The sequence below is a fragment of the Castanea sativa genome, chromosome 6 (assembly GCF_040712315.1).
Source record: "Castanea sativa cultivar Marrone di Chiusa Pesio chromosome 6, ASM4071231v1".
Lineage (NCBI taxonomy): Eukaryota > Viridiplantae > Streptophyta > Magnoliopsida > Fagales > Fagaceae > Castanea > Castanea sativa.
In genome coordinates, this window is record NC_134018.1 from 43585865 (window position 1) to 43598103 (window position 12239).

The 12239-nt window shown below is 36.4% G+C and overlaps 1 protein-coding gene across 1 annotated transcript; it reads left to right on the top strand.

Moving 5' to 3' along the window:
• The first annotated feature begins 4932 nt into the window (after nt 1-4932).
• LOC142641120 (pentatricopeptide repeat-containing protein At2g40240, mitochondrial-like) lies at nt 4933-6065 on the top strand. Its single transcript, XM_075815511.1, has one exon. The coding sequence runs from the start codon at nt 5024-5026 to the stop codon at nt 6041-6043; it is 1020 nt and encodes a 339-aa protein (XP_075671626.1). The 5' UTR covers nt 4933-5023; the 3' UTR covers nt 6044-6065.
• The last annotated feature ends 6174 nt before the right edge of the window (nt 6066-12239 follow it).

The following is a 12239-nucleotide window of genomic DNA, read 5'->3' on the forward strand; positions in this document are numbered from 1 at the left end:
GCGAATATATATCCAAATATTTTAATCTTGCCATCAATTTACGTCATTATAACTGTTTGATAGCTGGATATCTGAAACCCAAGCAACCATTTATGCAAATGTCAAGGATCATGACACAACGATAGATGCTTTTGTCAATCCCTAATCTAGCTACTAAACTGCCCTATTAATTTCTCCATGAGAAGACAGAGTTTGAAATTGCACTCTAAAAAATATTCTGTAATCTGTGCAGATTTAGAAAACTTGCTCTAAGAATTGGCTTATTGCAATGTTCTAATGCATCAATTCATTGAACTCATTAGATAGACGACACGGTTAAAAATAGACATGTCAGTGTGTCAATATTATAATAAATTCAATGCACTGAACACTGAAGTAACATTGAATCCAAACTTTACCCTCTCTCTACACAATTATTTCTTCACAATATGCTCGATCAAAATGATGTCATTCAATCGCAGACTATGTTATTGTAAAAAAAATTTAGTACATGTTTAGTATCATTATTTTTCTTCAAGGTACAAGAAATTACCATCAAAGAACAGTAATGCCTAAGGGACGCTCTGGGTTTTAGTTGTTATATAGGTCAAAAGTAGACCTAAAAGGGGCCAAAAGATTGAAAGACTAAGCAAGCATATGCAGCACGAGATAAGAACATATACAAGATCAAAATCTTGCTTTTTGTCTTGGATGGATATGCATGGACCTGCATGCAAGCTTACGCTTCTTTCTTAGTCCATCCTTTTTACCCTGTCCCCTTTTGTCGAGCTGGGCAGTGATTTAACCCACCATGTCTTTTTAGAAAAGCAAATAAAAAACTCGGACAAAGTATCTTGTAATGAAAAATTTATGGTGGTGGTGATCATACGGCATTTTTAGTTCTAATTTACTTGTGGGTAAGAATGGAGACCATAGTGTCAATTTGTCACATTCAAAAGAAAGACGGAAAAGTAGCTTTCATTGAATATGGTGTTTGTGTTTTGACACCTTATCATGATAGCATGAATTTGAGAGCAAATTGGATATTAAAGTGGTTTTGTGTACACTAACTCCAAAAACAAGTTCCTTCTAAAATTGTTAAAAAAAAAAAAAAAAAAAAACAAGTTAATGGGCTATCTGATAAAATTGTTCATTTTGACGGAGTCTTTTTTGATAATCTGCCATTTCATTAGATTAGAAGAACCATTTTGACGGAGTCAATGCATGTGCTCAATTCTATTCTCACTTTCGGTAGATGGAACCAAAAAAAAAAAAAAAAAAGTCCAGAGACTCTTGTCTGATATGTCTAGAATAATTCTCAATGCGTCACACTCAGTAAGCATTGGTCTCTGATATTTGTGTGGACCATGCTGAAGAATGATCACTTTTGTTTTATAATTCAGTACTCTCAATTTTTGGCTCTTCAAATTTACTATGAAAAAGGCTTTTGAGTTTTGACAAAATGGTTAGTCGGTCCTAATGGCTTTTGCCTCAGTATTACTAGCTGATTTCTGACTACTTCGATTCACAGAGGTACGTCGGTTTTTAGGCCAAGCTGTTGGCTGTGAACAATGTCATGCTTTACCATTTAAACGATAAGCATCAACATTTGCTTTTGACATGGAGGCAGGTGATCATGATTCCCACTATCTACGAATGTCTTTTTTTGCAAAGACGACAGACATGTCTTACCTTAATTAGGATCTCTAATAGTCTATACAGATTTGTTGAATCAAACTATACCATGATTGAAAGGCTCACCTATTAGAATCACTTTATTTTCAAATTTCCAGATGGTGTTTCATGAACAAGACAGCAAGATGTGATCTTTGGAAAGCTCTCCTCATACAAAAGTCTTAATCAAACAAATATATACTTGATTCTGCACTAACCTTATTTATCCTAAAATGTCAAATTGATTTGAACCACCCTAATCTTTCCAGATCACACTTAAATAACCAGTGAACCTCGGATTCCACCTCCCTCTATCATGCATGTGTCTCAATGTCTCCCCCTACTTCCAATCTTTTCCCCAATCTTGCTTTTTGTAACAAGTGAAAGCTCACCTCTCATATTTCTTTTTTTTGTTAATAATAATTCAATAGTTATGATGAAGTATGAAATCAATGAGAGCTGCACGCTCTAAACTTGATGAGAAACAAGTGGTTTGAAAAAAAAAACGATTATCAGAGTGCACCGGTGTAGTGCTGACTATGGATCCTACAATGGTTAAATCAGAACTTCCCTTAAAATCTCCGTAAACTCTTTAAAGTATTAAAAGTAAGAAGTTTATATATATATATATATATGTATGTATTGTGAACCTATGTTTTGGTGAGGTTTGGACCTTATATAGGAGATTTTGAGTGAGTATTTGTTTGGTGCCACTACTGTTATAAGAGACTTGTGGACTTAGTGGTGTGAGTGGGAGCGAATTTCGAAAAATTTACCTCACGTTCTAGGATAGTGGAATGTGGTGCAGTTATTTACTTATCTTCACTCCTGTAGGCAGTACTTTGAATTAGCTAAGTGTTGAGCGTATTGTGGACGACACTTTTTTTTTACTTACACGACAACTCCTCATTCTCTTAGACGAATAGCGTGGGTGATTGGTGAATTTTTTTGCCCTCCATCAAGTTATAATAATGAGAGAGCAAGATTTGAACAACTAATATTCATCCAAAGTGGGTTCTAATTAATTCAACTGATAAAATCTCTGATGATTGTATAAAAGATCTGGAGTTCGATCCTCGCTTACACCAAAAACTGATTGGTGTCTTGATCTGATGATAAAGAGCTATTATCAGTAGCGGACGCTATAAATTGAAACTCTCTAAAAAAAAAATTCATCCAAAAAAATGAATTATTTGAACAGCTAATTATTGAAAACACAAAAGGTAGCCGTTAAGCTACAAAGCACCTATTCAACAGATAGGTTGTGCAAAACATTAGCCACACTTAGGGATGGCCATACCCATTGGGTAATGGATATCCAACCCTACCCGATCCAAATGTTCCGGGTAATACCCGGTCTTTGATGGTTAAAGCTTAATCGGGTAGGGTATGGATATTACCCGAATTATTCGGGTAGGGTACGGATAATATCCATACCCGACCCATATTTAAAATATAAAAAAAACCCTAAACTCTCTCACAGTCTCACTCACACTCAGACACTCTCTCTGCCTCTCCTCTCCTCACCGTCACTCTCTCTCTCTCTCTGTTCTGACTCGGCCGTGTTTCTGAGCCAACGATCTGCGACTCTACGAGTGTTCAGCGTCTCGAAGCTGAAATCGGCGACCAAAATCAATTCAGCAGGTCGTTGTTGATTGGGGAAGGTGGGTTTGGGTGCGTCTTCAGAGGCCTCGGGGTTTCTGATTCCAAAATCGTAACAAACAGTTGAACAATTTCTTCGTTTCTGATTCCAAAATCATAATTTCAGGCAAGCCCAATTTCTTCGTTTTATTTATTATTTTGCACAAATATTTTTTCCTGGGTCTTTGTTAGATTTTAGGAGTATTTAATGAACAATTATACGTTTTTGGTTTTAGAAAATGGGTTCTGTTGGGATTGTTGTATTGAATTTGGTTTTTGATTGAATTTTATCAACTGGGTATGTGTTAGATTTGGTTTTTGTTCTTTTATATCACTAAATGCCCTTGACCAGTATGTAAAATGATTTCCATTGGTATCAATGTGTTACAGAGTATTACTTATACCAAATTGGCATATCAGATTAATGCTTCAGTTGCAGGTCACTTGTGCTGCGATTGTGTGTGAATGGTGTAATTTGAGGATTCTTGTCTAATGATAAACAGAATATAGGAATGTAGGATCTGTCATGGGTTTGGTTTGCAATGTTTCATCAAATTTGTTAGAATGCCGACTGAATTATATTACTGAGCTGATCTATATTGTATTTTTTGTAGATTGCTAAGATGTTCTCTACTCTATATTAAAGATGAATGATAAGATGTTCTCTGATGTATCCTCACTGAGTTGAATGATAAGATTATACTTTCATATGTTGCTAAAATTATAATACAACTTAGCTAATTAGAGTTGTTAGATTGCTGAATAAATTATACTACTTGAAATTCATTAATGTTGTACAACTAATTTTGGGCTGCTCCATGCGAAGATTAAAAATTGTGCATTGTGCAACCAATAATTTTGATTATTGTCTCATTGACTCGGGTGCTTCAAATGTCTGATCTACTGTGGCTTATCAAATGATGATGAGTGACATTCATGTGCATCTATTTCCCTTCCATGTTTTGTTTGGCTTTGGCATAGAGCTAGAGGATAGTTCAATATCTATGCACTCTAATTTTATCTTGTGCAAGGGGCTTGCAAAAGAATAATTAATGTGCTTGAATTTTATGATATCATGTATTGTCTCTGCTCTATCTATGGACATTGTGTTGGAATCTTCATTTAGAGTTCATAGTGCATGAAATGGCACTGAGAAAATGGAGAAGAGCAGGGTGGAAGAAACTATATCTCTCTAAAAAAAAAAAAAAAGTAGATACAAACTAATCAATAAAATTTTTTAAATTTTTTATTGATTAGTTTTTTGTTTTTTAAGATAAAGCTATTGGTTAGTTTTTAAGTTAAAATGATTTGCATAAAAAAAAAAAAAAAAAAGGGTTTCGAGTTTCGGGTAGGTTATGGATATCCATGGATAATAATTCGGGTAAGATTCGGGTATGGATATTAATGGATATTGATATTCAGGTATCCATGGGTAAGCTTTTTGGGTCGGGTATGGATCGGGTATACCCATACCCTACCCATGGCCATCCCTAGCCACACTTAACTTTTAGAAGCTGAATTTGGGCTAGATAATTGAAAGCCCATCCCGTACATATGGGCTATCAATCAAATGTTCAAGTCATCTTAAAAATGAACTCTCCTAAAAATTCTCCTCCATGAGTCTAGCTGGGCCCAATATTTTTCATTGTTCGAGCTTCTTCAATAGAAAGCTTAAACCCTAATTCAATTTCCCTACGTCTCAAAACTCTGATCTGTTAAACCCTCAGCAATGTCACTTTTCCGAAAACTCCCACACAAACCCCATAATTCCCTCTCTATCCTCTCCATTACGACCCGTTTTTTCAAAACCTTAAACCCTGAGCCATTTCCTGATGTACCCACATCGGCCTATTACGACGACCTTGTCATCTCCGCCGGCCGTGACAGAGACTTCGACACGCTCCGCCACCTCCTCAACAAGCGCGTGAAGGACGGTTGCTTCAACACCACCAACACCTTCAAGTTCATCACCAACAATGACGTGCCCACCCTGTCGTTACTGCTCGACGAGCTCACAACAAATACACTCGCTCGCCTCGACAAGGGTTTCGCTCGGAAGAGCGCGTACGATTCGCTCGTCGCTCGTCTTTGCAAGCTGAATCAAATCGACGGGGCGCTGCGCGTGGTCGAGACGATGGCGAGTGGGGAGTACGGTTTGAACGCGTGTACTTTCCACCCCATTCTCAACGTTCTCACCAAGAAGAAGGAAATGGAAAGCGCGTGGCGCGTGGTGGAGATGATGAGAGAGTTTCAGATCCCGCCAGATCTGACGGCTTATAATTACTTTCTGATGGCTTATTGTTTCAACGGTGATGTGAATTCGGCGGCTGATTTGCTGACTAAAATGGTTCGGGAAGGAGTTAGTGCCGATACGCGTACGTACGACGCGCTGGTTTTGGGCGCGTGTAAGGCGGGAAAGGTTGATGGCGCTTTGGTGGTGCTGAGGAGCATGGTGGATGATGGAGTTCCGATGCTGTTGTCTACACACATGTACGTGATAAGAGCTCTGTTGGGGATGGGCTATAACGCACAGGCTGTGAAGTTTGTGAGATGTTTTGCTGGGAAGGACACGTGGCTCGACAAGAACAACTTTGGGTGTTTGGCTAGCAGGTTCATCGAGTTGCGGAGGTTTGATGAGGCTAAGTTGGTAGTGGAGGAAATGAAGAAAAGGGGTTTGGAGATGGGTGAAAAATTGAAGGATTTGTACCAAATGAATTGTAAAGATCAAAATGTTAAAATAATTAATTAGACTTGTTAGAAGTTAATCTTAATTTCGGAAGTATATATTTGTTGAGAAACACACACGCATACATACATACATACATACATACATACATACATGAGAAGTGAATGAGATAAGAAAATACACTTATATGCTAATACCATAACTGCATACGGCAGTTAGTGTCGCGGAGTAAATGATTTCAGAAGTATATATTGATTTGTAATTAGTTAAAATATATAAATAATTAATTTGACTTGTTAGTGCGCGTTTGAGTAGAGATGAAAAATTAAAATTATTTAATTATTCAGCTTATTTTTCTATTATTTATGGGTCTCATTACACTGTTTGACATTATTCATGGCCCATTGTAGTATTTCAACTAACTTTTACCATTATATACAATACTTTCAGTAATAATTTTTCAGTTTCAGTAAAATAAGCTGTATCCAAACACACCCTTAGTATTTCTCAATCATTAGACTCGTGACCAGCCCAATGGTTGGTTGGTACTAAATTTTCTTATAAATTTGAAAGGAAGGTAGGAAAAGCAAAGAAAATAAAGTAGAGTTGGCCAATATATTGCTTGTAGTGTTGGAACATTATTATTATTATTATTATTACAAGGATATATCTTATTTTTAGAAATTCCTTCTTATCTTTTAGTTTGTCTCTTATAAGACAACATTTATGCTATATAATTATATATAACCATATACACTTTTTTTAAGAAAGCAACTAATAATAGAACGTAGGAATTTCATTGTTTTCTCTTTGTCTTTTGTTTGGTTCAAAGATTTCTACAAAATTCTTTTCTAGATATTTTGTAGTTGCTTAAGGTAATTTTGTTAATTCATGGATGGTTTTCCAATGAATTAATAGATCATGAGAATTTGATTTCATGTTTATACATATTTTTTTAAATTCTAATCCTAATCATGTCTCCCCAATTAAGATCATTAATTGAAATAAATTAATTTGGCTTTTTGGGGGGAAGGGGGGGGGGGGTACCAAGTTCAATCTTGTTAAATGCAATTTCATAATAGAAGTCATGGGCTACCGGAGGGAATGAGCAAGCTGGTTTTGTTTTGGCTGATGAGAACAAGAAATAAAAGAGACGATGAGACTTAAGAGAACTTGAAAGCCAATTTATCAATTAGAGAAGTTAGAAAGCACGGGTGCGCCTCTAGGGCTGCTGCACCCACACCAGACTCACAGTGACACGGCGGCACTCTTCCGACGCACTGATTCGCCTTTTGTTTTTCAATTCGCGTCGATACGCGCTGACTCAAGCTGATATGGGCCGATTCGCGCCAATTTTGGCTGAAATTGGCCAATATTGGCATCCTTTTCCCTTTTTGAACCTACCTATTTCGTCTTCTTGCTAACTCTAAACTAAAAGCCACACTGTTTCTCCTTCAGCTGGGTCTAAACTCTAAACTCAAAGCCATTGTCTCTCCTTTTATTTTATCCTTGTCTCTGAAAGTTTCTAGAAAAGAGATTAGCTCAAGCATTTCTTGAAGAGAATTCTGCAGCACAAGTAGAGGCACTCTTTGGAGCTGACTATAACAGGAGAGGAGAGGGAGATAGAGACCAGTAGCAGACTACCATCAGGAAGAAGAGAATCTAGACTGTTTAGAGAACTAAAGTCCAAAAAGCTAAAAAGAAGAAGGGAACTTCAAAGAAAATTTTGAATACACGGCTAGGATGAGATTTGGGATTCGGGAATTGGGATGTGGAAATATTAGGATTTGGTAGAGATAGGACTTAAGAGAAAAAGGAAGGGAATATGTAAGAAAGTGAAGATAGAGAAATACATAAAAGAATTGGTAGGTGGGGCCGGTTTTAGAGTGCAATGACTAAAGAGAGAATAATATATATATATATATATATATATATATATATATATATATATATATATATATATATATATATATATATATACTTATATAGATATAGATACTCTGTTAAGCCTTGTTATGAATAGTGATTTGTTATAAATCTTTTTTATGTAATGACTAAATACTTTGTATTATTTGATATATATTTACAATTATATGAAAAAGTATGCTTAACAATATATAGAAAATATAAATAAAAATATTTTAAATAATTTTTTAATCGTTGCACCCCGCCGCACCCGTACCCGCACCCGCACCCGAATCCGAAAACGCACCCGTGCTTCATAGGAGAGGAGTTACAATCTTATAAATAGAAGGAGAGGAAAATCATGATAAAGGAGAAATGAGTATGGGAGTAGATAAAATGCGGGGTGAGGTGACAATACCCCATTGGTTAGTTGTATTCTATTTTCTTCTTCTCCTTCCCTGACTTTGTTTTTGGTTCTTTGATACTGCAGTGTCTCAGTACATTATAAATGCTACAAAGCTTGGTCCATGTCCAGTCGACAAAGACTCTAGCTACAAAGTCATAAATGATGTAAAATTGATTGCTCTGCAGGCTTTAGGAGAGCATTCCCAACTAGTTCACCCTTCAATAAAGATTTAATTACCTATTTTTACACTTGAAACACATTTAGAGTTTCTCCTACACTAACATTAATTATAAAGCTCAAGCTTTCAAGCATTCACCTACTGCCCTACATCATTCCTCGATTTACCATTTGACTGGCAAGCATCTATTAGAAGCTAAGAGATGAAGCATAGTAGTTCAAGTTTATTTTCTGCTTAAGCTACCTACATTTTAGTAATAGATATTTTAGTATTGCATAAAAGGCATATCGTTTATGCAGTGTATAGCACAGAGTAGTTAGTTGTTAGTTGTACAGTTTTGCCTCTTGTCATATTGTCATTGGTTAGGTAGTTTTTTAGTAGTTGGTTATTCTGTTACTAGTTTTCCCGCTCCTCTGTTCTCATTATATAAAAAACAGGGGATATATTTATCATACACGATGATTCATTCTCTCATACTTTCTCTCTCGCATTCTCTTTCTCTTTGTGTGTGTGATTGTCAATCTGCCATTGTAGAACCTCGAGCTTGTGTGAGATTTCAACATGGTATTAGAGCTGAACTAATTTTGGAGAGTCTTCAATCTGGTACCCTCTGAGCTAATTAGTTCAATTCCTTTGTTTTCTTTGGTGCTTTCTTCAAATCAAGTAGGAATTATTTTCCTTGTGCATTTCTCTTGATTTATGCACCAGTTTCTTTCTTCCAGAATCTTGATTTCTTTTGTATACGATAATAGAGTGAAATCTTGATTCTTTCATTCACAATAGCAAATTAAGACTCTTGATTTAAGGTTTGCAATTTCTAGTTTGTGAATTCTGTGGTTTTACTTCTTCATTCATCAAGGTCTTGGATTGATCTTAGTGATTGGTTGTTCAACAAATTCTGAGTTGGTTTTGTATACGATAGTATCGATTTCTACAAAATCAATTCTTGTCTTGCTGTTTAATTGATTTGTGGATTTTGAATCTAGATCTTAATTGAATTGAGAATGACTGATAGTGCCTCTAGGGCCTCTGTCCCAACTGTTTAACCATGGGAAAATCCATCTAGTCCCTATTTCTTGTCTAGTAGTGACAACTCTGGTATGTCTCTTGTGATTCAACACCTGATTAAGGAGAATTATAATACTTGGAGAAAGGCAGTTCTTATCACCTTAGATGCCAAAACCAAGCTAGGCTTCATTGATGGTACTATACCAAAGCCCTAGTCTATGAATCATCCTCATTATATAGCTTGGTGTAAGTGTAATAGCATGATTTTGGCCTAGTTGTTCAACTCTATCTTTAAGGAGTTGCAACCTAGTGTGGTGTATTTCAATACTGCAAGGGAAGTTTGGGTTGACCAGCAGTATAGGTATTCACAGGGTAATGGTCCCAGAATTTTTGAGTTAAGAAAAGAAGTGAGTTCTTTGACATAATGCTTATTACACTAAGTTCAAGGGACTTTGGGATGAATTTGTCAATTACATAACTTGTACTTGTGGTCATCAAGCTGAGGATTGTACTATGTCATTCTTGACGGGGTTGAATGATACTTATGCAACAATTTGAGGACAAATTTTTCTTATGGAACCTATTCCCCCATTAAGCAAGGTGTTCTCTCTTATACTTCAAGATGAGAAGCAGAGGACAGTTGGTGCTGCCAAGAAGATGCAAATTGACACAGCAGCTGCTTTAGCAGCAGCATTAGCAGCAAAGAATTTTTCTAAGTCCAAATCAGGAAGGCCTCAATGCACTCAGTGTGGTGCAATGGGTCATGTGGTTGATAAATGCTATAAGTTGCATGGATACCCTCCTGGTTATAAGTTCAAGGCCAATAAGGGTCAAGTTGCTGCTACTTCAACACCATTTGCTAAAAATGTTGTTCATGTTGAGGATAATACTTGTGAAGGTGTCAATCTCACTTAATCAAAATATTAGCAATTGCTTGATTTGCTGAACTCTCAATGCCACTTTGGTACTCAAGCACCACCAGAGGTTGCTGCAAATACTCATCAAGTTGCTAATATCATCACTCAGCCTTCAGTTGACCTTCAAGGACATGAGCTATCAAGTATATGGTCTGTTCCATCTCTTGAGTATTCAATTTTTTCTTCTACTGTCAATACTTCTCACATTTTGTACACTGATTGGATTCTTGATAGTGGGGCCACAGATCATATGGTCCATTCTTTAACATTTTTCACCTCAATCACTTCCATAGTCCACATTTGTGTTAGATTACCTAATGGAGATATGGCTAAGGTCACCCACATTGGAACTGTACAACTCTCACCTACTTTAACTCTAGAAAATGTGTTTTGCATTCCTACCTTTTCTTTTAATCTGATTTCTATCAGTAAACTAACCCAACATTCTACTTCTTATTGTATTTTCCTTTCATTATACTATTTCATTTAGGACTTATAGCTCTGGAAGATGATTGGGTTGGGTAGAAAACAAGGAGGACTTTACACATTGCAAAGCAGCTTGCCAAATGGTTTACCAACTTGTGTTTCTGATGCACTTTTCAAGCTTTCTTCCTCTTTTTCACATGTAACAGCTCTTAATTCTTGTAATATGGATGCTATTGACAAAACTAGTTTCTGGCATTGTAGATTAGGTCATCCTTTTGCCCAAAGACTTGATTTGTTGCAATCTTTTGTACCTATTGCTTCCAATAACAAAGCATTTGATTGTTCCATCTGTCCACTTGCTAAGCAAAAGAGGTTATCTTTTCCTACACCTGTTTCTCATTCATCTGCATGTTTTGACTTAATACATGTTGATATCTGGGGACCTTATTCCACACCATCTCTAAATGGGTCTAAGTATTTTCTCACACTAATGGATGACTATAGTAGGTGCACCTAGGTTTTCCTGATGAAACATAAGTCAGAAGCTTCTTTTTAATTCAATCCTTTTATAATCTGATACTTACTCAGTTTAAGCTTCCTATCAAGGTCATTGGGTTAGACAATGGTCCTGAGTTTTCTTTAACTTCCTTTTATGCTTCTAAAGGGATCGTTCACCAACTTTCTTGTGTGGAAACCCCTCAGCAAAACTCAGTTGTTGATAGAAAACACCAATATCTTCTCACTATGGCTATAGCTTTAAGGTTTCAAGCAAATTTGCCTTTAAAGTTCTGGGGTGATTGTGTTCTCATAGCCACCTATTTGATTAATAAGTTGCCTAATCCACTTTTAAACAATGTCACTTCGTATGAGAAACTATTAGGACATTCACCTTCTTATGCTCATTTAAGGATTTTTGGATGCTTATGTTTTGCTTCTACCTTGTCTAGAGATAGAACCAAGTTTGACGCCAGGGCTAAGCCATGTCTATTCCTTGGTTATCCTTTTGCTACTAAGGGCTATAAGGTTTATGATTTGGCTACTAAAACTTGTTTTCTTTCTAGAGAAGTTGTTTTCAAAGAATCCATTTTTCCCTTCAAGCATTGCATTTCAAAGTCTAAGTCCTTCTCTATTCCTTCTTCCCATTCTATGTTTCCTTCTCAACCTATCATACCAGATTATAGCCCTTCCTTTTCTTCAGTAGAGTTTACTCCTTATTTAACCACAGATTTAGCTGTTCCTTCTGATGAGTTTCCTAACCTTTTCTACCATGATTCTGACTCCTCTAATCTGCCTTGTGATCCTCCTTAGTCTCCACCTGTTGCTCATCCTATTAGGCAGTCTTCTAGAGTTATAAAACCTCCTAGCTATCTTCAGGATTACCACTGCAGCTTGGCTTCTACACATGTGTTTGCCTTAGTT